The sequence below is a fragment of the Tachyglossus aculeatus genome, chromosome X1, assembly GCF_015852505.1.
Source record: "Tachyglossus aculeatus isolate mTacAcu1 chromosome X1, mTacAcu1.pri, whole genome shotgun sequence".
In the NCBI taxonomy this organism is placed as follows: Eukaryota; Metazoa; Chordata; class Mammalia; order Monotremata; family Tachyglossidae; genus Tachyglossus; species Tachyglossus aculeatus.
Genome location: NC_052101.1, coordinates 117,091,264 through 117,115,387, shown reverse-complemented (window position 1 = coordinate 117,115,387; position 24,124 = coordinate 117,091,264). Strand labels below are relative to the sequence as shown.

Sequence of the window (24,124 nt, the reverse complement as noted above, 5' to 3'; positions counted from 1 at the left end):
GCTGGTGTAAAAGTAATTTATTGGCGCCTCGGCAGAGGGGGAGGGAGGGGCCGGGGGCCAGAGGCCTCTGGACTTCAGGGCCCAGGGGCTTGGGGGCCGGAGTTGCTGTTCCTCTTGGAGGCGCAGGTAGAAGGGTCCCTGTGGTCTGTTGGGGGCCCCACTGTCCTGCAGGGACAGAGTGGGAGCATCAGCTGTGGGGAGGGCTTGGGGTGGGTTGCAGGGCCACACGGGAGACTTCCAGCAGGGATGTCCCAGGGCCGTGGCAGGAGGAGAGGGCTTGACTGGAGACGTAGACTGGGGCTGTTGTCTCCTCCCCCCAAATCCTCCTCTCCCTCTTTCTCACTCTGTCCTTTGCGTGGAGAGCCATTGACTCTCGCGGGAGGGTTGGAGGGGTTCCGTTGAGCTCCAGCTTTCCCCCACGTCTGTCTGAACTTTGGAATCACGGCCTGACCTCCAGGATGGCCCAGTGGCCGTCTGGCTCCTCCTGTCCCTCAGAGGGGAGTCGAGGGGACTGGTTTAGGATCTCAGAGGTGGTGGAGAGCGTCGGATGACACCCCGGGGGTTGGTGTGGCCGGCGAGGGCAGGGCTCAGCTCCCTGTCATTCAGGGTCCTGTTCCACTGGTGGAATTTTGGCCAACACTGCTCTCCCCTCCTTCTCCTCTCCCTGCCAACCTCCCCGTCGCCACTTAAAGGGGAAACCATCTCAGGGTCAAACTTGGGGAGCAGAAGGGAGCCTCTCTCTGGTTCTGGGTTTTCGCTTGGGGCCAGGAACATCTCGGAGAGGGGCCCCAGGGAGGAGACAGAAACGCAGGCCGGGGAGCGAACGGGCAGGGGACTGGGCCACACTGACAAGGGGGATGAATGAGACGTTCTGGCTGGTAGCCCGGGTGTTCTGGTGCCCCCTGGGTTCCCTCTGTTCTCAGCCCGGCCCTACCCGCCTTCCAGGAGACCCTGGTGGGACTAAGCTGGCTGTCTGGCTTGTTCTCCCTCCACCAGGGCTTCTGCATCAGACTCAACCTGCCTTTTCCCCCCCTTCCCCATCCCGTGGTGCCCTGCCTTCCTGGAAACCATGGGGCAGACCCCTTGCCACAGACAGACAAACGGACAGCCAGGTACACAGCGAGGGAAGGGCTGACTTTATTCAATTTTAGGGAGCCGGGGCTCCTGAGTTATTGGAGACGGGATCCAGAATGGTCTTCTGGTCGGCGGCCTCTCATTTCTGCAGGAGGAAGAGGGTGGGGCGTGGAGGTTCAGGGATGCACGCAAGTCTGGGGTCCAAGGCTCCAGGGCCCTTGCCCCTCCCACTCCCGTCCAGCCCATCCCCACTTCTCTCGGAATCCTGGCAGCCTTCTGGGAGCACCAGCCCCTGCCAGGACCCAGGAGAGCCACCTCCCAATCCAACTCCCGTGGAGTTTGGGGACCCACGGCGACTCCGTGTGACCTGCCGTCCCCCTTACCCGCTGGGCTTAGCTGCGCATTTGCGGCCTAATGTCCCCATGCCGGATTCCGGGACCCTCTGGGAGAGAAGAGGAGGGTCAGCCCCCCCGCCCCCCGCCCGAGCTCCCGTGTGGGGCTTTGTGAGGGCGGCTGCAGACAGCCCCTGCCCATTTTTCCTCCCGACCGCCCTGCTGCCCCTGTGCCCGCTTACCTCGACCGCCTGGCTGCAGTGACCCAGCTCCCACCAACGGGCCGCGTCGAAACCCCTGCCCCTCCCTCTCCCCCCGGCCACGTTCCTTCCTCGAAGCCCAGGCCAAACCCCTCTCCTTACCTTGTTCCCACAGGGCTGGAAGCCCGGAAGGTTGGAAATACTGACTCGCTGGTCATCCATACGGCGACCCTGGGTGTGGGCCACCATCTCCATTAGGTTCTCCATCTCTGGGGTGGAACTGGGGCGGCCCTCTGAGGCGGAGACACGGGCACGGGGGGTCGGCCAAGGGGAAGGGATTCCGCTGAAGCCAGCTAGGCCTGCCCCTGGCCGGGACTCCGGGCTTCACCCCCTGGCAGGGGTGTGGGGATCAGAACCTGAACGGAGAGGTCTGAGCCTCTGGGCCCTGGGAGCTCCTGGGTCCCACCTGCCGCTCAAAGAGGGGGATCGGTGCCCCGTCCCCAGCCGGCGTCAGGTTGAGTTGGGATCGGGAGGCGGCTCTCCTGGGTCCTGGCGGTGGCCAGTGTTCCCAGAAGGCCTCCAGGACTCTGGTGAAGGGAGTAGGGTCCCCCGGACCAGGCCCTAGGTGGCCTGCTCTGGGGTTCTCTGCCAGAAGCTGGGCGGGAATGGGAGGGGGCACTCACTGTTGGGGGGATTGGCTCCTGAGGATCGTTGGTCTGGCCTGTTTTGCAGGGCACAGCGCTGCTCTTCCATCCTTCCGCCTTGCACATGGCTCAGCAAATTGATGAATCCCTCCTGCCCCGGAGTGTCTGCCTGGAGGGGGCCGGGGATCAGGGGTCAGGGACCATGCACACCCTGGGCAACCACATCTGCCCTTCCCCCGGAAAGAGGCTGAAGCCTTTGGGCACCCAGCACCTGCCCCTCGACCTTACCCCTCGGTCTTCCGTTTAGCAGGAGCATCAGCCAACTCCTCCCCCTGCCCGTTGAAGCCCTTCCCCACCCCACCTTACCCTCCTTGACCTCGTCTGAGCCCCCATCCCTATCCCCACTCCCACCCGCACGCACAGAGCTTCCATTCCCTTGAGCTCCCCAGTCTCTCCCCTGCCTTCCTCTCCCAGTTGGGCCAGGGAGACCCATCGCCACCCAAGCTTCCCGGAGCAGCCCCTGACCTTCCTCCCCATCACTCTCACCATGGTTCAGGATGTGGGGGACGGAACTCAGCTGCCTGAGCGGTGGCCAGCAAGGAGCTGGTGTGCTGACTGACTGTGGGAATTGGGTCGGCTCCCTACTCTCAACTCGCCCCGCCCCTCCCAAGCCCCCCCAGAGACCCGGCCAAGAAATAGATTGCATCCACGTGGCAGCTGGCTCTGGGGAGAGGCTGCTTCTGGGGCCGACAAGAATACCCCGAATCGAGGACAGAGGAGGGACTCCTCAGTGGGGGACATTTGAGGGTCACTCGGCAGCCAAGCCCCGCAGCTCACCCTGTCTCCTCCCTTCTGGTGAGGGGGTATGGTCCCCGTGACCAGACCCTAGGTGGCCTGCTCTGGGGTTCTCTGCCTGAGGGAGCTGGGGCCCAGGTCACCCCACATGGGTCTCCTTCCTGGTCTCCCCAGCCCCCTCGCCCTGTCCCGGGCTGCGCCGCCGGGGCGGCCACCTCATCCCCAGCTCTCTTCCCTGGCGTTCTGGCCTTGGGGTTGAAGGGAGCCAGTTCATTGGCTTGCCTGGTCAAAGTTTCGATTCCCTGAGGCTTCCTAGTGCTTAGAGATCACTCAGGACCAGGCAGCTGGGCCAAGGCAGGAGGTGGGCTTGCCCTTCCCCACCTCAGCCCCTCACAGCCCCAGCCTCCTCCCCAGGCCAGGGATTCCTAAGGTCCTTTACTTACCCCACTGGAAGGATTTGAACCCGAGTCCTTCCCCTCCTCCTCCTCCTTCTCCAGCTCAGCCATCACACCAGAGCGCCCCCCCCCCCCCCCAATTCTCGCAATAGATCCCTGACTCTAGCTGCTCCCCAGCCTCTTGATCTTTGAGCTCCTCCCCTCAGGTCTCCCACCACACGCTCCCAGTGAGCCTCGCTTCCTGGCTACCAGTCCCCCATCCCTCCGCTCCAGGGGCCGGAATGGGGTTTTTAAAGGTGCGGCAGACCCTGGGATTCCCTTCCGCCTGCCCTGCCTCCACCCCCGCAGCCCCAAATCCATATTTCCAGCCCGGCAGGCTGTGGGCCCGGCCCCATCTGTTCCCGCTGTAGACTAAGCTCCATAAAGATTATCCCGGATAATTGTTTTCAGAAAATGACTTTGGGTGTGAGAAGAGAGTGAGTTAGGGGGCAACCCAGCCCCCTTGGCCGCTGTCCCTCCGGCTTCGGCCTGCTCCTCCCAGATCCCCAGGGCCTTGGCTCAGGCCTCCGCAGCCCCTTCAGCCTGATCCGGACCCCCCTGTTCCTCCCGGTTCTGCCCACGCTTCCTCAGGCTTTCCTCCTCTGACAGACCCTCGGGCCCTCTTCGCCGCCGCTGAACCCAGTCGGCATTGCAACGGGCCAAACGCTCATCTCCAACTTTAGCACTTGGATTGACCTTCCCGGGAGAAGAGGAGGCTACCGCCCACTCGGTCGGCTGCCGATGGCTGGACCCTCACCAGACCCGCCCCGACCCATCGCCCGTCCCCGACTCCCAATCCAAACTCCAGACCTTCGGGCCCCGTCCCGCCTCCAGCCCTGATCCCTGACCCCGTGGCCGACCCTTTCCTCCACGGTCACCCCTCTTCCTGGACGGAACATCGGGGTCCCTGCCCTCGACTTACTGGGCGTCGGAGAGGCTGGGAGGAGGCAGCGTAGCGCCGTTGTGCCTCAAGATCCCCCAGGTAGGTGGTGGGCAGCACCTGGTAAGGGGTAGCCAGGAGGGACATCTTGCGAACGAAACACAGTTCAGGAGGCCGGGGCCTAGAGTCCACCTGCAGGAGAGAGATCGCTCAGTCTTACCCCTTTCCTCCCCAGTCTTCCTCTCCCTCCTCTCCCTGAGGATCTGAGAAGCCAGTACCTGGAGGCTCTTAGCATCAGCAGGCCGGGAGCGGGCGGGAGCGGCACCCTGAGGTTTGGATGGCTTCACCCGCTGGTCAGGGCTGTGGGGAAGAGAGTGGATCCCTGGAATCTTCTCTGGAAGGCGAGACTTTCTCTTGCCATCCATCCCCAGGGAACCGGCCAGGTGCACGACGCCTCCCTCCTCCCCCTCACCCACTCAGGAGGGCTGCCGCTAGCTCCCTTCCTCACTGATGCCCACCAGTCTGGAAACACTGGTCAAACTGGTATTGGCTGGCTGTCTCCCTGGCAATGTTCTGGGCATTGGGGGCCCCTGGGGTGGGAGTGGAGCAGCCTCCACCCCCCTGGGGCTCATTACCCCCAGCCCTGAGCTTTTTTCCAGCCCAAGCGCTGGGGTCAGTTACCGTGACAATGGTCCTGAGGGGCTGAGGGAGTAGGAGGCGGCCCCGTTGCCTTAAAAATCAGAGCCGAGAGGCCCCGTCCCACTCCCAAATCAGTCCCCTCATTCTCCCAGTCTGGACCCAGCTTCCTCCAGTGCTCCATAAATGGCCAGGTCCTGAGTAGGTAAATAGGACAGACAGCAGCTGTCAGTGAGGGAGGGCTCACAGTGGGGCGGAAAGGAGAAATGGACCCATTTCCTGTTTCTGTCCCCCCAGCCGCCTCCTCTGAGTGGCTGTGTCCCCGGCCAGGGGCCTGCAATTAAAAGATGAGGTTTAATTTGGGGTGATCAGATGACGGACATCCTAACAGCTTTCTCCCCGACCCATAGGCTCTTAGCTGCATTACCAGTTGCATAATTTTAAAGCCCAGTTAAAGCTTTTTCTTTCCTGGGAACAGTAGCCATCTTCTCCCCTTGGCTTTCCCATTCTTCTGGATTGGAAAGAGAACCCAGGTGTCCCGCTTTCTAGCTAATAATAATAATTGTGGTATTGGTTAAGTGCTTACTCTGTGCCAAGCACCGCACGAAGCGCTGGGGTGGATATAAGCAAATCGGGTTGGACCCAGTCCCCGTCCCACGTGGGGCTCACAGTCCCAAGCCCCGTTTTTACAGACGAGGTAACTGAAGCACAGAGAAGCAAAGTGACTTGCCCAAGGTCACACAGCAGACACGTAGCGGAGCCGGGATTCGAATCCATGACCTTCTGACTCCTAGGCCTGGGTTCTATCCACTATGCCATGCTGCTTCTTCCGTGGCCCCTTCCCCCCAACATCTGGGTGTCCTTCAAGAGCCCTAGGTCCCTCGCCCACCCCACTCAACCAGAATCCGCAGCTGTTCCGGCTACCATTCATTCAATCGTATTTATTGAGCGCTTACTGTGTGCAGAGCACTGTACTAAGCGCTTGGGAAGTACAAGTTGGCAACATATAGAGACGGTCCCTACCCAACAGTGGGCTCACAGTCTAGAAGGTGGGCTCACAGTAGGACAGGAGCCCAGTACGTGCCACTGAAGGTAGAGGGCAAGGAGAGAGAGAGGGGAAAAAAAATCATTCAATCTGGTATTTATGGAGTGCTTACTGTGTGCAGAGAACTGTTTTCGGCACTTGGGAGAGTACAATAAACGATCCCTGCCCACTGGGCCTCAGTTCCCTCATCTGGAAAATGGGGATGAAGACTGTGAGCCCCCCCGTGGGACAACCCGATCAGCTTGTAACCTCCCCGGCGTTTAGAACAGTGCTTTGCACATAGTAAGCGCTTAATAAATGCCATTAAAAAAAAAGAAAGAAAAAAGGAGGCCACTTGGAGGATTCAATACCCGTTCTCCCTCCTACTTAGGTTGGGAGCCCCATGTGGGACAGGGACCGTGTCCGACCTGATTAGTTTGTATCCATCCCAGCGCTTCGAACAAAAATAACATCCGAATGACAGCGCGGAGAGCGAGAGTGGTTTAGTGGAAAGACCCTCCCCGGTCTTGGGATTCAGAGGTCAGGGCTTCTAATCCTTGCTCCGCCGGTTATCAGCTGTGTGACGTTGGTCAAGTCAATAATAAATAATAATAATAATAATGGCATTTATCAAGCGCTTACTATGTGCCAAGCACAGTACTAAGCGCTGGGGAGATTCCAAGGAGATCAGGTTGTCCCACGGGGGGGCTCACAGTTTTAATCCCCATTTTCCAGATGAGGGAACCGAGGCCCAGAGAAGTGAAGTGACTTGCCCAAAGTCACACAGCTGACAACTGGCAGAGCTGGGATTCGAACCCATGACCCCCGAATCCAAAGCCCGGGCTCTTTCCACTGAGCCACGCTGCTTCTCTAACTTAACTTCTCTGTGCCTCAGTTACCTCATGTGTGGAATGGGGATTAAGACTGAGCCCCACGTGGGACAACCTGATTACCTTGTATCTACCCCAGCGCTTAGAACAGTGCTTGGCACGTAGTAAGCGCTTAACAAATACCATCATTAATTGCTATTTTTATTACCCCAGCGTTTAGAACAGTGCTTGGCACATACTAAGCGCTTAACAAATACCCTTATTATTATTATTATTATCACCCCAGTGCTTAGAACAGTGCTTGGCACATACCATTATTATTATTATCATCACCCCAGTGCTTAGAACAGTGCTTGGCACATACTAAGCGCTTAACAAATACCATTATCATCATTATTATTTCTATTACCCCAGCAATTAGAACCTGATGACCTTGTATCTCCTCCAGCGCTTAGAACAGTGCTCAGCATATAGTAAGCGCTTAACAAATACCATCATCAATTACTGTTTTTATTACCCCAGCATTTAGAACAGTGCTTGGCACATACTAAGCGCTTAACAAATACCATTATTATTATCACCCCAGCGCTTAGAACAGTGCATGGCACATAGTAAGCGCTTAATAAATGCTATCACTATCCAGGGCTTGGAACAGTGCTCGGCACATAGTAAGCGCTTAATAAATGCTATCACTATCCAGTGCTTGGCACATAGCGAGCGTTTAATAAATGCTATCATTATCCAGCGCTTGGCACATAGTGAGTGCTTAATAAATGCTATCATTATCTAGTGCTTGGAACAGTGCTTGGCACATAGCAAGCGCTTAATAAATACCATCGCTATTACCAAGTACCATTTTTGCTATTATAGTAGTAAGCGTTTACCAAGTACCATCATCATTATTCTGGGAAGCAGCCTGGCTCAGTGGAAAGAGCCCACTGTTGGGTAGGGACTGTCTCTATATGTTGCCAACTTGTGCTTCCCAAGCGCTTAGTACAGTGCTCTGCACACAGTAAGCGCTCAATAAATACGATTGATTGATTGATTGATTGAAAGAGCCCGGGCTTTCTAGACTGTGAGCCCACTGTTGGGGTAGGGACCGTCTCTATATGCTGCCAACTTGGACTTCCCAAATAAGTGCCCAATAAGTACGATTGATCGATTTGGAGTTGGAGGTCACGGGTTCAAATCCTGACTCCGCCACCTGTCAGCTGTGTGTGGGGGGGGGTGGGGGGGGGGTGACTTAGGGCAAGTCACTTGACTTCTAGACTGTGAGCCCGCTGTTGGGTAGGGACCGTCGCTAGATGTTGCCAGCTTGGACTTCCCAAGCGCTTAGTCCAGTGCTCTGCACACAGTAAGCGTTCAATAAATGGGTGACTTTGGGCAAGTCACTTGACTTCTAGACTGTGAGCCCGCTGTTGGGTAGGGACCGTCTCTAGATGTTGACAGTAAGCGTTCAATAAATGGGTGACTTTGGGCAAGTCACTTGACTTCTAGACTGTGAGCCCGCTGTTGGGTAGGGACCGTCTCTAGATGTTGCCAGCTTGGCCTTCCCAAGCGCTTAGTCCAGTGCTCTGCACACAGTAAGCGCTCAGTAAATGGGTGACTTTGGGCAAGTCACTTGACTTCTAGACTGTGAGCCCGCTGTTGGGTAGGGACCGTCGCTAGATGTTGCCAGCTTGGACTTCCCAAGCACTTAGTCCAGTGCTCTGCACACAGTAAGCGCTCAGTAAATGGGTGACTTTGGGCAAGTCACTTGACTTCTAGACTGTGGGCCCACTGTTGGGTAGGGACCGTCACTAGATGTTGCCAGCTTGGCTTTCCCAAGCGCTTAGCCCAGTGCTCCGCACACAGTAAGTGCTCAGTAAATGGGTGACTTTGGGCAAGTCACTTGACTTCTAGACTGTGAGCCTGCTGTTGGGTAGGGACCGTCTCTAGATGTTGCCAGCTTGGACTTCCCAAGCGCTTAGTCCAGTGCTCTGCACACAGTAAGCGCTCAGTAAATGGGTGACTTTGGGCAAGTCACGACTTCTAGACTGTGGGCCCGCTGTTGGGTAGGGACCGTCTCTAGATGTTGCCAGCTTGGCTTTCCCAAGCGCTTAGCCCAGTGCTGTGCACCCAGTAAGCGCTCACTAAATACGATTGGGTAGGGCCTGTCTCTCTATGTTGCCAATTTGTACTTCCCAAGCGCTTAGTCCAGTGCTCTGCACATAGTCAGCGCTCAAGAAATACGATTGATGATGACTGATTGATCGAGTCTCCGGGCCTCAGTTCCCCCATCTGGGCAACGGGGAGATGCCCGCGGGGGCCACCCCGATCGCCTCGTTTACCGCCCCGGCGTTTGGAGCGTACTGAACGCCTTCCTCCGCCTCCTGGGCAGCGTCCGCTCAGGACGAACGAAGGGGCGGGGAGGGGGTGGGACTGAGAAGCTGAGGAGCCCGAATAATCCCCGCCTCTCGCGCCGGCCGGGCCCAGACGCGGAAGTAGCGCGGGCGGCGGCGGCGGCGGAGGAGCGGGGGAAGATGGCGCCTTCGGGGCTGAAGGCGGTGGTGGGGGACAGTGAGTGTGGGGCCTTACCCCGGGGGCGGCTTGGCCCCGACCCCGCTGTCCTCTCGGAGGCAGTTCCAGCGGCGGGGGGGACCGTGTTTCCAGCCGCCGTCCGCGGCCGGGTCGCGCCGGGCCGCCAGCGCCGGGAGATCGGGGCCGCGACCGCGGCCGCGACCGCGGCCGGCCGCTCCCTGCCGGCCCATCTGCTGCTTCCGGATGGGGGTGATAACCGGCGCCAGGGCCGCCCGCCCGCACAGCGGCACGAAAGGCAAAGGGCGATCGGGGGCCGGGCCGGCCTCCGACTTGGCCTTTTGGCCGGCCTCGGGGGGCGGGGGGTGAAAGCTTAGCAGGCGCCTGGGGGCCCAAGACGGGGCCTGGGGTTTCTTCCCCCCTGGGGCATCCATGGCGGCTACCGTCAATCCACCTGAGATCGTGGGGAGAAAGAGGAATCGGAGGTTATGACATCACCGATGTTCGCGATTCTCGGGGGGCGGCAGAAACTGAGGGGCCCGGGGGGGGGCTTGGTTTTTCTGCCCCCCCGCCGTGGCGTCTCCGTGAATCCACCAGGGATCGTGGGGAGAAAGAGGAATCGGATATTATGACATCACGATTCTTGGGGGGGCGGTAGAAACCGTTGGGCCCAAGGGGGGGCTTGGTTTTTCTCCCCCCCCCCCCCGCCCCGTGGCATCCGTGGCATCTCCGTGAATCCACCTGAGACCGTGGGGAGAAAGAGGAATCGGATATTATGACATCACGATTCCCGGGGGGCAGTAGAAACCGATGGGCCCAAGAGGGGGCTTGGTTCCCCCCCCCCCCCACCCCGTGTAATCCGTGGCGGCTCCACGAATCCACCTGAGATTGTGGGGAGAAAGAGGAATCAGAGATTATGACATCACGATTCTCCGGGGGGGGCGGTAGAAACCAATGGGCCCAAGAGGGGGCTTGGTCCCCCACCCCCACCCCCGTGGCATCCGTGGCATCTCTATGAATCCACCTGAGATGGTGGGGAGAAAGAGGAATCGGATATTATGACATCATGAATATTAACGATTCTTGGGGGGGGGGGGGGCGGTAGAAACCGATGGGCCCAAGAGGGGGCTTGGTTTTTCTCCCCCCACCCCCCCCCCCCCCGACCCGTGGCATCTGTGGCGTCTCCGTGAATCCACCTGAGATTGTGGGGAGAAAGAGGAATCAGATATTATGACATCATGAATATTAACAATTCTTGGGGGGCGATAGAAACCGACGGGCCCAAGAGGGGGCTTGGTTCCCCCCCCACCCCACCCGTGGCATCCGTGGCGTCTCTGTGAATCCACCCAAGATCGTGGGGAGAAAGAGGAATCGGATATTATGACATCAAGAATATTAATGATTGTCTTGTGGCTCCAACGCCCTCCCCCCCCCCATCTTCTGCCCTTCATCTGGGCACCAAAATAGGAAAGCAGGCCTGGGTGTGGTTCAGGGGATGGATTGCCCCCGCTGCCAAGCCGGGGAGATCCCGGAGCCCCGGCCTTCCCAACCTGGCTTCCCTGACAGGGCCATGGCCCGTGCTTTGAAGGGGAGCCGGGCGTCTGTCCCTTCCTCTCCGTCCCCTCCTCCCCGGGGCTTCAATCGGCAAAGCCAAGTCCACCCTCTCCTAGCCCCGAGGACCGAAAACCGTCCCCGAGCAGAATTAGCCAAGCGAGGGCCGTGGGGAGTGACTTGGTACTTCCCTTTAAGCCTTGGGGAGGAGGAAGCGGAAGGGCCTCAAACCACTTTGCCACTCTCAAGCCCTGCCACTCCCCAGAGGCCATCATGCTTTCTGGCCTACTAGGGGAAACCGAGGTCAGGGGGAGAGAGAGTCAGTCGGTCGTACTTATTGAGCGCTTACTGCATTGCAGAGGACTGTACTAAGCGCTTGGGAGAGTATACAGTATAACAGGCACGTTCCCTGCCCACAAGGATCTTAGAGTCGAGAGAGAACCCAGGAGATCCTTCTCTCCGAAAGCGTGTCCGTAATTGGGTGGGGGTCCCCGAGGGTCCTGTCTCATAGCTCAGCCACCTGGTCGCTCTCTTTCTCCCCCCGCCCCCTTCCCCTGGAGTTGGAGACTAGTACGCCCACCGCTTAAGCCCAGTGCTCCCTCCAGGGGTTGGATGGCTGAGGAGCCCTGGGTCTCACGGTGAAGGCGAGGGACCCTGATCTCTTCTCCCCCCGACCCCCGCTTTCACCCATCATCTTCCCTCTTTCCAGAGATCCTGAGTGGGGTCATCCGGAGCGTCAAGAAGGATGGAGAGTGGAAGGTAGGGGATCCCAAATACCTGGCTTCTCTCTGGATCTCAGCTGGGCCAGATGGACCCCGGGGGATGGTTCAGTTTGGGCCTCTGATTCTTCTCTTCTAGTCAGTCCAGACCCTGATGGGCGGGCACCGCTCTCTGCCCCTGACCAGGTCCTCTGGCCTCAGGATTGTCCCCCTGCTCCTCCCCCCGACCAGGGTGCAGGGCACTCTCTGTGATGTCAAGGCCCCACACCGCCCCATGGGGGGGCGGGGGGGGGGGGGGGGCTTGACCCTTTGTGCCGCCCCCACACCTCCCCATGGGGGGGATGGGGGGGGCTTGACCTTTTGTGCCGCCCCGCTCACCACCTGAGCCCCCCCCGGCTTGACCTTTTGAGACAAGAGAATGTCAGAGGGGATTTGAGCAAGATGCCAGGGCCATATTGAGTCACCGCTTTTAGTTGGGCTCTGGGCTTCCTACCCTTCTGCCCACTTAGGGGCCAGAGTCCTAGAATGAGGTTGAATGAGACATCCTGTCTCCATGGCTGCGACTGTCAGAGACTCGGGTCAGATGAGGCGGCCAGGTCTGGGAAGCCTAGGCTTTTTCCCGGTTCGCCCGACATCTTGGCGGAGGTGGTTTGTCCCTTCCCACGTGCTCCGGGTGCCCTCCCTCGTGCCCGGCACAGGCAGGAGGGCCCAGTTCGTTCATTCATTCAATCGGATTTATTGAGTGCTTACTGTGTGCAGAGCGCTGTACTAAGCACTTGGGAAGTACAAGTTGGCAACATATAGAGACGGTCCCTACCCAACAGCGGGCTCACAGTCTAGAAGGGGGAGACAGAGGAGAACAAAACATATTAACAAAATAAAATAAATAGAATAAATATGTACAAATAGAGTAATAAATATGTACAAACATATATACAGGTGCTGTGGGGAGGGGAAGGAGGTAAGGCAGGGGGGATGGGGAGGGTGAGAGGAAGGAGGGGGCTTAGTCTGGGAAGGCCTCCTGGAGGAGGTGAGCTCTCAGTAGGGCCTTGAAGGGAGGAACAGAGCTAGCTTGGCGGATGTGCGGAGGGAGGGCATTCCGGGCCAGGGGGATGACGTGGGCCGGGGGTTGATGGCGGGACAGGTGAGAACGAGGCACGGTGAGGAGGGTAGCTGTAGAGGAGCGGAGGGTGCGGGCTGGGCTGTAGAAGGAGAGAAGGGAGGTGAGGTAGGAGGGGGCGGGGTGACGGACAGCCTTGAAGCCGAGGGTGAGGAGTTTTTGCCTGCCGGTTCAGTGGCAGTAGGCATGGGACGATGGCACCACAAGCGGGCCGCTTTCTTAGCCAGGCTGGCTCATTGCCCGGTCAGATACCCTGCGGGGGGACTTGGAGAGGAACCCATTCTGCGCCGAAAAGCTCGCATTCCCAGCTGCGTAGGTCCAAGATCTGTTGAGATCGTTACAGGTGGCAAAGCAGAATTGGGTTTTGGTGCTTAAAAATTCGTTTTGTCAGCCAGACTCATTTTGACTTTGTAAAGTCCCTTCGAGTTTCCATCATCATTATCATCAATCGTATTTATTGAGCGCTTACTGTGTGCAGAGCACTGTACTAAGCGCTTGGGAAGTACAAATTGGCAACATATAGAGACAGTCCCTGCCCAACAGTGGGCTCACAGTCTAAAAGGGGGAGACAGAGAACAAAACCAAACATACTAACAAAATAAAATAAATAGAATAGATATGTACAAGTAAAATAAATAATCAATCAATCAATCGTATTTATTGAGCACTTACTATGTGCAGAGCACTGTACTAAGTGCTTGGGAAGTACAAATTGGCAACATATAGAGACAGTCCCTACCAAACAGTGGGCTCACAGTCTAAAAGGGGGAGACAGAGAATAAAACCAAACATACTAACCAAATAAAATAAATGGGATAGATATGTACAAGTAAAATAAATAAATAAATAAATAGAGTAATAAATATGTACAAGCATATATACATATATACAGGTGCTGTGGAGAAGGGAAGGAGGTAAGATGGGGGGATGGAGAGGGGGACGAGGGGGAGAGGAAGGAAGGGGCTCTGTCTGGGAAGGCCTCCTGGAGGAGGTGAGCTCTCAGCAGGGCCTTGAAGGGAGGAAGAGAGCTAGCTTGGCGGATGGGCAGAGGGAGGGCATTCCAGGCCCGGGGGATGACATGGGCCGGGGGTCGATGGCGGGACAGGTGAGAACGAGGTACGGTGAGGAGATTAGCAGCAGAGGAGCGGAGGGTGCGGGCTGGGCTGGAGAAGGAGAGAAGGGAGGTGAGGTAGGAGGGGGCGAGGGGATGGACAGCCTTGAAGCCCAGGGTGAGGAGTTTCTGCCTGATGCGCAGATTGATTGGTAGCCACTGGAGATTTTTGAGGAGGGGAGTAATATGCCCAGAGTGTTTCTGGACAAAGATAATCCGGGCAGCAGCATGAAGTACGGATTGAAGTGGGGAGAGACACGAGGATGGGAGATCAGAGAGAAGGCTGATGCAGTAGTCCAGACGGGATAGGATGAGAGCTTGAATGAGCAGGGTAGTGGTGTGGATGGAGAGGAAAGGGCGGATCTTGGCAATGTTGCGGAGCTGAGACCGGCAGGTTTTGGTGACGGCTTGGATGTGAGGGGTGAAAGTGAATGTAATCCCCCTGTTGATGGGGTAACTATGCCAGACACCTGTCTACGTAATAATAATAATAATAGCATTTATTAAGTGCTTACTATGTGCAAAGCACTGTTCTAAGCGCTGGGGAGGTTACAGGGTGATCAGGTTGTCCCACGGAGGGCTCACAGTCTTAATCCCCATTTTACAGATGAGGCCACTGAGGCACAGAGAAGTTAAGTGACTTGCCCAAAGTCACACAGCTGACAATTGCCAGAGCTGGGATTTGAACCCATGACCTCTGACTCCAAAGCCCGTGCTCTTTCCACTGAGCCACACTGCTTCTCTACATGTTTTGTTGTCTGTCTCTCCCTTCTAGACTGTGAGCCCGTTGTTGGGCAGGGACCGTCTCTATATGTCGCCGACTTGTACTTCCCAAGCGCTTAGTACAGTGTTCTGCACACAGTAAGCGCTCAATAAATACGATTGAATGAATGAAGGAATGACTCTGGTCCGGATGTGCTGCGGGGGCGGAGAGTTGAGGTTTCATGGCTATGGGTCCCACTGCCCCGCCACCAACCCGGGGGACTGGGGCAGAAGCCGGGAGGCAGCGTGGGAGCCAGCTCATCAGGAAGTGTCTGCTGTGCCCACAGGTTCTCATCATGGACCATCCCAGCATGCGGATTCTGTCCTCTTGCTGCAAGATGTCGGACATCCTGGCTGAGGGCATCACCAGTGAGTGCACCCCTTAGCCCGGGCCCCGGCCTCCCAGTGTCTCCTTTTTACGGTGGGAGCGGGAGTTTCCTAGAAGTCAACTCCCACCCCTTTCTCAACTTCAGCCCTAGTTCTAGCTCCGCAGGATGTCCGGATTAGGGGCCTCATCTCCTTCTGAGCGCCGGGTGGCTGGCTTCCTGGGCCTGGGAGGGAACTGGCTTCTCCTCCCAATGTCCATCCACTGTTGTCCCTCCCTCCCTCCCTCACAGTCGTTGAAGACATCAACAAGCGCCGGGAACCCATCCCCAGCTTGGAGGCCATCTACCTGCTGAACCCTTGTGAGAAGGTGAAGGAGTGGCTCCGGGGGTGAAGGAGGGGGTGGGAGCGCCTTGTGGATAGAGTAAGGACCTGGCTTTTAATCCTGGCGCTGCCACTTGTCTGCCGTGTGACCTTGGGCAAGTCATTTCACTGTGCCTCAGTTAACTCACCTGTTAAATGGGGATTAAGACCGTGAGCCCCATGTGGGACAGGGACTGTTTCCAACCTGATAATCTTGTATCTGCCCCGGTGCTCAGTACAGCACCTGGCCCGTCGTAAGTGCTTAAATGCAATTTAAAAAAAAAAAGAAAGAAAGGAATGTTGAAAGACATCCCCCCCCACCTTCTCCCCCCTTCCAGTCAGTCCAGGCCCTGATCAATGACTTCAGGGGGATCCCTACGTATACCTACAAGGCTGCCCATGTCTTCTTCACCGACAGTGAGTAGTGACTCCTGGGGAAGGGGAGGACAGGGCCCGGGAAGTTGGGATGATGAAGAGATGGGGACCAGGGCAGGATAGGTGTTGGGTCCGGGAGGAGGGTGGAGGCTCCCATCCTGAGCACTGTCCCTTCCCCCTCCGCTTTCTCCCTGCCTCCTCCAGCCTGCCCCGAGCCCCTCTTCAATGAGCTGGGCCGCTCCCGGCTGGCAAAGGCCATCAAGACGCTGAAGGAAATCCATGTGGCTTTCCTGCCCTATGAGGCCCAGGTGGGAACCGGGTAGGGTCGGAAGGCGGCCCGAGGTAGGGACTGGCCGGCGGGGGGAAGGCGGTTGTGGATTGGGGGTGGGGGCAGAATTATGGGGCCTGGGGGAGGCAGGATCTCCCGGTTCTCAGTTACCGCTCCCTCCCCTCCAGGTGTATTCGCTGGACACCCCCGAGAGCAGCTACAACCTATACTGCCCATTCCGGGTTCAGGAGCGAGGGCAGCAGCTGGAGGCTCTGGCCGAGCAGATTGCCACGCTTTGCGCCACCCTGCGCGAGTACCCAGCCATCCGCTATCGCAAGTGAGGCTCCGCACCCTCCCGCCTGACGTCCACCTCTGTCCGTCTCCATCCGTCTTCTCCTCCAGTCTCCTCACCAGCCCTCTCCCCCCCCCCCCCCGCCCTCCCAAAAGGCAAACTCTGCCCCTCCCATCCACCAAACCTTTGGTCTCTATTGAGTGGGGCCACTTGGGTTCTTTTGAGGGCTCTCTGTTCAGTGTCCCCGCTCCCCCCAGGGGCCCCGATGACACCAGCCAGCTCGCCCACGCCGTCCTGGCCAAACTGAACGCCTTTAAGGCCGACAACCCGAGCATGGGTGAGGTGAGAGCCGGACCGGCCGGAACTGGGGACGGAGGGGAGGGAGGGGATGGGTGTGGGCGGGATGGAGGGGCAGCTGTTTGGGGGTGGCTCCTCTCCCCTGCAGGGGCCAGAGAAGACGCGCTCCCAGTTGCTGATAATGGACCGTGGCTATGATCCAGTATCACCCTTGCTGCACGAACTCAGCTTCCAGGCCATGGCCTACGACCTGCTTGAAATCCACCAGGACACCTACAAGTGAGGAAGGGAGGAGGGGTTGAGGACTATTAGAGAAGCAGCGTGGCTCAGTGGAAAGAGCATGGGCTTTGGAGTCAAAGGTCATGGGTTCAAATCCCAGCTCCGCCAGTTGTCAGCTGTGTGACTTTGGGCAAGTCACGTAACTTCTCTGGGCCTCAGTTACCTCATCTGGAAAATGGGGATTAAGACTGAGCCCCCCGTGGGACAACCTGATCACCTTGTAACCTTCCCAGTGCTTAGAACAGTGCTTTGCGCATGGTAAGCACTTAATAAATGCCATCATTATTATTACTATTGGCCAAACAGTGGTATTTACTGGGCGCCTGCTATAGGCCAAGCACTGTACTGAGCGCTTGGGAGAGCACAGTTGAGAACGAGGAGAGCGCAGTTGAGAACGAGGCACCGGCCCTGCCTTCGAGGAGTTTACGTTCCAACGGGGGAGACTGACAGACACGAGCCATTCCGAAATCAGCGGAGGAAGAGGTGGTAGCAGTGTTACGGCAGCCGAGAGCAGAAACGTGATAGAGACGTGAAAGTTCACGGAAGTTGAGACTATGCAGAAGTGCCGAGGGCAGCTGGGAAGGTGGAATGCTAAGTTGGGGAAGGCCTCCTGGAGGAGGCAGGGCTTTGAAGATGGTCGAGCTGGGGTCTGGTATGTGGAAACGGGGAGGACGTGAGCAAGGGGGGTAGCGGTGGGAGAGTTGAGAGCGAGGCATGCTTGAGAGGCTTAAAGAGCGCCGGCTGACGTGGAATGGGAGAAGAGTGGAAAAGTCAAGGAGAGAGCCAACGTAGTCATAATTAATTATGGTACTTGTTAATGTGCTTATTATGCGCCAAGCACTGGGGTAGACACAAATTAATCAGGTTGGATACAGTCCCTGTCCCTCCTGGGGCTCCCACTCTGAGATGTGGGGGGGGGGGAATGGACAACCTTTGGAGGTTTTTTGAGGAGCGAGGTGTACGGGACATTTTAGAAAAATGATCCGGGCAGCAGAAGGACTGCTGGACTTGAGAGAGGAGAGGCCAGTGAGGAAGTTGTCTCCGGGATCCGGGATGGATCCGGGAAACATTTGAGGTGGCATTGGGCAGCAGGCTTTATGAGAGTTCATTCGTTCATTGTCATTTATTGAGCGCTTACTGTGTGCAGAGCACTGTACTAAGCGCTTTGGGAAGTACAAGTTGGCAACCTATAGAGACGGTCCCTACCCAACAGCGGGCTCACGGTCTAGAAGGGGGAGACAGACAAGAAAACAAAGCATATTAACAAAATAAAATAAATAGAATAAATATGTACAAGTAAAATAAATAGAGTGATAAATATGTACAAACATATATGCATATATACAGGTGCTGTGGGGAGGGGATGGAGGTAAGGCGGGGGGGAGAGGAAGGAGGGGGCTCAGTCTGGGAAGGCCTCCTGGAGGAGGTGAGCTCTCAGTAGGGCTTTGAAGGGAGGAAGAGAGCTAGCTTGGCGGATAATATAATAATGATGGTATTTGTTAAGCGCTTACTATGTGCAAAGCACCGTTCTAAGCGCCGATGTGTGGAGGGAGGGCGTTCCGGGCCAGGGGGAGGACGTGGGCCGAGAGTGAGGGCTCCAGCATAATGGCAGGGGGTGCTAGATCGCGTATCTTTTAACTCCTCTTCCCCCCCACCCGCTTCACCACCTGGCCAGGTATGAGACAACGGGGCTGAGTGATTCACGGGAGAAAGCCGTGCTCCTGGATGAGGATGACGAGCTCTGGCTGGAGCTGAGGCACATGCACATTGCAGACGTCTCCAAGTGAGGAGATGGCCCTGCCCCCTCTGACTTCCTCTTCTCCCCAGTATCCCCGTTTCTGGGCTGGACCTCGTGCTTTTCCTGCCTAACCCAGTCTCCTCTGCCCCAGGGCCCTCCGGTCTGTCTGCCTCTGGGACCCCTTTCTCTCCTTCCCCCTGGGGGGCCTGGCCGGAGCCTGTGCTCCAGCCTTGGCTCCCTCCCACACAGGAAGGTGACAGAGCTGCTGAAGACTTTCTGTGAGAGCAAGCGGCTGACCACGGACAAGGTGTGAGGATGAGGCTGGCTGGGGCGGGGGTGGTGAGGGAGGGGGATATGTGCGTGGGTGTGAGACTTTGTGTCTGCGGGGAGCCTGGCAGGTCCTCAGTGCCCCCTTCGTGCACCCCCAGGCCAACATCAAGGACCTGTCCCAGATATTGAAGAAAATGCCTCAATACCAAAAGGAGCTGAGCAAGGTGAGGGGCAGCTGGGCTTCCCCAGGCTGCGTGTGACCCGCGTGTCCTGGCTCCCAGTCTGGGCCTGAGCGCCCAGTCCCCTGACTGCTCTCTCTCCTTCCCTCCCGCCCCCCAGTACTCAACACACCTGCACCTGGCTGAAGACTGCATGAAACGCTTTAAAGGGACGGTGGAGAAGCTGTGCAGCGTGGAGCAGGTCGGGGCTCTGGATGCTGCAGTTCTCGGGACGGGAGTGGGAAGGATCCTGGGGTCCTGTACTGGGAGACCGTGAGGGGAGGGGGAGGAGCGGGCACCCCCAGCAGTGGTACAGGCCCTCCCCAAATGGTGGTACAACCCTGCTGGGGGCAGAGGACTAAGGGGAATGGCCCCGTCCTCCCCCCGCGGTTTTCGGGACCACGCTCCTCGCCCGCTTCCAGGACTTAGCGCTGGGCACGGACGCGGAGGGAGAGAAGATCAAGGACGCCATGAAGCTGATTGTGCCTGTGCTGCTGGACCCCGGGGTCCCGGCCTACAACAAGATCCGCATCCTGCTGCTCTACATTTTGCACAAGAATGGTACCGGGATGGGGGGGTGGCGGCGGTGGGTCGTGGGGGAGGCCTCCCTCCCGCCATCCACACTGATGGCTTCTCCTCCCCTCGGCCAGACCCCAACCAAGCGGACTTTCCTAGTCCCGACCCCTCCCTGAGCTGCAGCTCCGCTCCGCTCCCTTCTGGAGAAGGCATTTCTCGGCCCAGGGGGTTGGGAGGTGTCTGGCGCTTGTGTGTGTTTCAGGGGAGGGGTGTCTGTCCATGTCCGGCCATCCATCTGTCCGTCTGTCCTTAGGGGTGAGCGAGGAGAACCTGGCTAAGCTGATCCAGCATGCCAACGTGCAGGCTTACAGCGGCCTCATCCGCAACTTGGAGCAGCTGGGGGTCATGGTCACCTCCCACTCTGCCGGGGTATGGGGGTGGGAAGGGTCCAGGATCGGGGGCGGGGGGCAGGGGGAGGCGAGCAACCCCCGAGGGGACAGGAGGATGGCCCGGCCAGCCCTCAGGGCCTGATGCCTGGCGGGCAGAGAGCTGGAACAGTAAGTTCCTGGGCCGTGAGGACAGATGGAAGGGGCAGGGGACTGGGGCCAGAGAGAGGCCCAGGGGACACAGTAAGTGAACTGAGGAGCCCAGAGGCCCCCGAAACAGGCAAGGATACTGCTTGTGACCACTCCCCCCTCTTTTCCCCCCTTCCCCCTGCTCCCAAGTCTCGGGGAAGGGGAGTCCCAGAGGTTCCTGACCCCCGGGCAGCCAGCTTCGGGTGGCAGGCCCTGCTCCCTCCTGCATCCTCTTCGCTCTGGTCCCCAAACTCCGTGTCCCCTTTCGTCGTCGTCGTCGTCTTTTGCTCTGTCTCTGGGCTCAGCCTCTTCTTCTCTCCCTCCCTCCCTCTTCCTGCCAGCTGCCCTGATGTCCCCAGGTAGGTTTTTCTGGCTCCAGAATGTTTGTCCTTCTGCCGCTTCCCCCCGCAAGCCCCACTGACTGTGACCCTGTCTTTCCACCTCCCAGGGTGCCGGGGTCTCGAATAAACGGGAGCGGAAGGAGCGAATGGAATCCACCTATCAGCTGTCCCGCTGGACACCCGTCATTAAGGATGTGATGGAGGTGAGGTGGGGGGCAAAGTGGGAGAGCAGGGACAGGGCCACGGGGGACTTTCCTGCCCCAGCCAGAATCCCAATCCAATCAAGCCCCCCTCCGGCTGTCCTGTCCCCGCTTTCCTCGGTTGGAGGATTAAGAACCAATCCCTCGTTAGAGGGCATTAAATTGGCATCCCACTTTGCAGAGGGTGCGGCGGGGAGCGCCCGGCTCCCTCCGCTCCGTGGGGTTGGGGAGATTGCCGGATTCTAGAAAATGCCCCCTCCGCCCCCACCGCGTCGGCCCATCCTTCTCCTTTCCCAGGACGCCGTGGAGGATAAACTGGACCGGAGACTGTGGCCCTTTGTGTCCGACCCAGCCCCGATAGCCAGCACCCAGGCAGCCGTCAGGTGAGCACACGGGGTGTCAGCCGGGAATGGAGGCGCGTGAGGAACCAGCCCTCTGTCATTCATTCATTCAGTCGTATCTATTGAGCGCTTACTGTGTGCAGAGCACTGTCCTAAGCGCTTGGGAAGTACAAGTTGGCAACATATAGAGACGGTCCCCACCCAACAGCGGGCTCACAGTCTAGAAGGCAGTCTCTGTCGAGCCCCTGCCGTAGGCAAGGCGTCGCACCAAGCCCTTGGGCCGTGAAGCAGAAGACACCAACTCTGCCCAGTACAGCCCGAACAGACAAATCGGCGGGGTCAGAGGAAGAACAAAGAGGGAGCAGGGGTGGGTCTGGAGGAGGAACTTGCAAGATTTAACAGTTAACTGGATGGGAAGGCTGAATAATAATAATGGCATTTGTTAAGCGCTTACTATGTGCAAAGCACTGTTCTAAGCGCTGGGGAGGTTACAAGGTGATCAGGTTGTCCCACTGGGGGGCTCACAGTCTTCATCCCCATTTTACAGATGAGGTCACTGAGGCCCAGAGAAGTGAAGTGACTTGCCCAAAGTCACACAGCTGACAAGTGGCAGAGCCGGGGTTTGAACCCATGACCTCCGACTCCCAAGCCTAGGCTCTTTCCACTGAGCCGCGCTGCTTCTCTGAGTGGTGCGGGGGGTGTCAAGGACAGCCCTAAGCTCGCGCGGTCGTCTCAGTGTGATGGACTGAGACGGGAAAGTTAGGGGGAGGGAAGGTGAGACGTTCCATTGCGGACATATTGAGTTTAAGGTAGCGGTGGGGTAGTGGAAGCGGAGGCGTCCTAGAGGCAGGCGGAAAGGTGAGATTCAGGGGTGGGGGCGCGGACCGCCAAGAAGGAGTGCGGGGAGGACGCTGCCCTCCCTCTCAGCTGATCGTCCGCACCTCTCCCCACAGCGCTCGGTTTGGCCACTGGCACAAGAACAAAGCAGGGGTGGAATCCCGGGCCGGCCCCCGCCTCATCGTCTACGTGATCGGAGGGGTGACCATGTCCGAGATGCGCACGGCCTACGAGGTCACCCGCGCCACGGAGGGCAAATGGGAAGTGCTGATTGGTGAGTTCCGAGGGACGGGGCCGGGTTCACTAGGGGGACTCCGGCGGTGGCAATCAATCAATCAATCGTGTTTATCGAGCGCTTACTGTGTGCAGAGCACTGTACTAAGCGCTTGGGAAGTACAAGTTGGCAACATATAGAGACAGTCCCTACCCAACAGTGGGCTCACAGTCTAAAAGGGGGAGAGACCTTCTGGGAGGGAGAGCAGAGCCGGCCCAGGAGCAGGCAGGATGGTTGGGGCCGTTCTATCCCTCCCTGTTTCCCTTTTCAGGCTCCTCCCACATCCTCACTCCCACCCGCTTCCTGGACGATCTCAAGAGCCTGGACCAGAAAATGGAAGATCTCCCGCTGTCTTGAAACTACCCGCAACCTGCTGCAATAAATGCTCCCCTGGACTCTGTTTTGGGCCTCCCTTTGCCCTGGCCCCTTCACCCATCTCCAGCAGGACACCCCTCGTTGCGAACCCATGTCGGTCCACTTCCCATCCCTGGGAACTAAAACCACACTGCTGCCTCCTCCGGGCTTGGTGTGGCAACCTAGTGCCACCTCCTTCGTAAACCCTTGGAACCCAGGGTGAGCCGTTTGGTCGGGTGTGAGAGGGGCTTGAACCTCTAAATTTGAACTCTGCTTCTCTTCCACTGCTCCCCATAGTTCTGAGGTAGACCATCCCCTTCCTCTGCTGTATGTGTGTTTTTGGTGAGGGAGGGGAGGCTGTAGAGAAGGGAGTGAGGGAAAGGAGGGGCCTGCTGGGGAGCAAAGTGGGGGTGGGATTGAGGGGAGAGATGGTGATCTGTAGTATTTTGCTCCCTGCTGGCCTCATTCCTCTTGCCGTGGTGCTCCCAATTCAGGTTCCTCCCCTCTCCCCGCACCTTCTCATCCCCTACCCTGCCCTTGTCTGGCCTGAGGAGGCTCTAACCGTCCACCCGGATTCCTCCAATCCTTGGCAACCGGATCTTCAGTTCCTGAAACCTGACCCCCAACGGGGAAGTGGGGACAGGGCCGGCCGGTCCAGCATCCTCCTGTCTTCTGTCCTGCCTGCCCCCAGGAGTCCTTAAATCCTTTGAGTGAATTCCCCTGGCTCCTGTCCCTGAGGCCCCCGCCCCCCGACTTCAGCTGTCTTCCTGCAGCTTGGGGTGGGGGGAGTGAGTTCTTGACCTCTGCTTCCCTGGGATGGGGCTGGGGATGGCTGTGTGTCTGGGCACAGCTGTAGAGGAAGAGGGTTCTGGCACAGGGACAAGGTCACTCAGCCACACCTCAGCTCTACTCCTGAGCTTGATTCCCATTCCACCTGATGTCTCTCACCCCCGAACCACAAACAAATGGGGCTGGAGCCCTGACCAGGATGTACATCTGCATCCTGGTCTCTACTATCTGTCCCCAGGGTGAGCCCTGGGGGAGGGGCACCTCAGCCTAGCAGCAGTTGGGGGAGAGGGGAAGGGCTTCTGACGAGAGAGAGGCACTTGGCTGTCCTGGATTCTCCCCTTCTCTTCGTGTCCTTACTTGCATCACTGCCTTGGAGTAAGCCAGGCCTGTTTTTCCCCAACTCGGGCCACGGGATGAGGAGAGGTGGACTCCTGGGAGCTGGGGTCTTGGCAAAAAAAGGCTTCTGGAAGGGGGAAAGAGGATTAGCCTGAACGTCTACTCTGAAAACTAATGGAAATTGTGCTATGAGAAAGGGGAAATGGGCTCTCCGGCTCTTTAGGGTGGTCTAAAACCCACCTTATCCCCGAGGGCACAGCAGCAATTCTGCCATGTGTCTGCCCCTTTGGCCACTTCCCTGATTTGCCTCTTCTCCCCTCCCCACCACCTCTCCCTCTGCTTGCTTGTCTTCTGCCCCTCTTCTCTCCGCCAGCCTTCCCTCTCCCCCCCTCCCCGCCCAGCCCCCCAGTCTCTGTCACTGAGCAAGTGCTACATTCTCCTGAATCTTGGTTTCCTCTGCTAAATAGCTACTTTGATGTACCTCTTCCCCCCGCAGGGCAGGATTAAC

The 24,124-nt window shown here is 58.1% G+C and overlaps 2 protein-coding genes across 3 annotated transcripts; one reads left to right on the top strand and one right to left on the bottom strand.

The window, feature by feature from the left end:
* Positions 1 to 1,116: 1,116 nt before the first annotated feature.
* On the bottom strand, positions 1,117 to 11,824 carry PCP2 (Purkinje cell protein 2). The gene is made up of 8 exons (XM_038740484.1): positions 11,695 to 11,824; positions 9,427 to 9,820; positions 4,638 to 4,719; positions 4,402 to 4,551; positions 2,290 to 2,419; positions 1,769 to 1,899; positions 1,458 to 1,516; positions 1,117 to 1,219 (listed from the first exon to the last, which is right to left on the bottom strand). Exons 2-8 carry the CDS (start codon positions 9,798 to 9,800, stop codon positions 1,138 to 1,140), a joined length of 1,008 nt encoding a protein of 335 aa, XP_038596412.1. The 5' UTR covers positions 9,801 to 9,820; positions 11,695 to 11,824; the 3' UTR covers positions 1,117 to 1,137.
* STXBP2 (syntaxin binding protein 2) lies at positions 9,339 to 22,537 on the top strand. Of its 2 annotated transcripts, XM_038740469.1 has the most exons (19): positions 9,339 to 9,408; positions 11,627 to 11,676; positions 14,917 to 14,998; positions 15,247 to 15,323; positions 15,655 to 15,733; positions 15,896 to 15,999; positions 16,148 to 16,296; positions 16,509 to 16,593; positions 16,697 to 16,827; positions 18,503 to 18,610; positions 18,815 to 18,872; positions 18,994 to 19,059; positions 19,175 to 19,255; positions 19,476 to 19,614; positions 19,883 to 19,998; positions 20,593 to 20,688; positions 20,983 to 21,068; positions 21,980 to 22,137; positions 22,409 to 22,537. In XM_038740469.1, exons 1-19 carry the CDS (start codon positions 9,372 to 9,374, stop codon positions 22,492 to 22,494), a joined length of 1,788 nt encoding a protein of 595 aa, XP_038596397.1. In that variant the 5' UTR covers positions 9,339 to 9,371; the 3' UTR covers positions 22,495 to 22,537. The 2 variants fall into 2 exon arrangements, with proteins under 2 accessions (XP_038596397.1, XP_038596396.1); XM_038740468.1 differs by lacking the exons at positions 9,339 to 9,408; positions 11,627 to 11,676 and adding an exon at positions 12,071 to 12,281.
* The last annotated feature ends 1,587 nt before the right edge of the window (positions 22,538 to 24,124 follow it).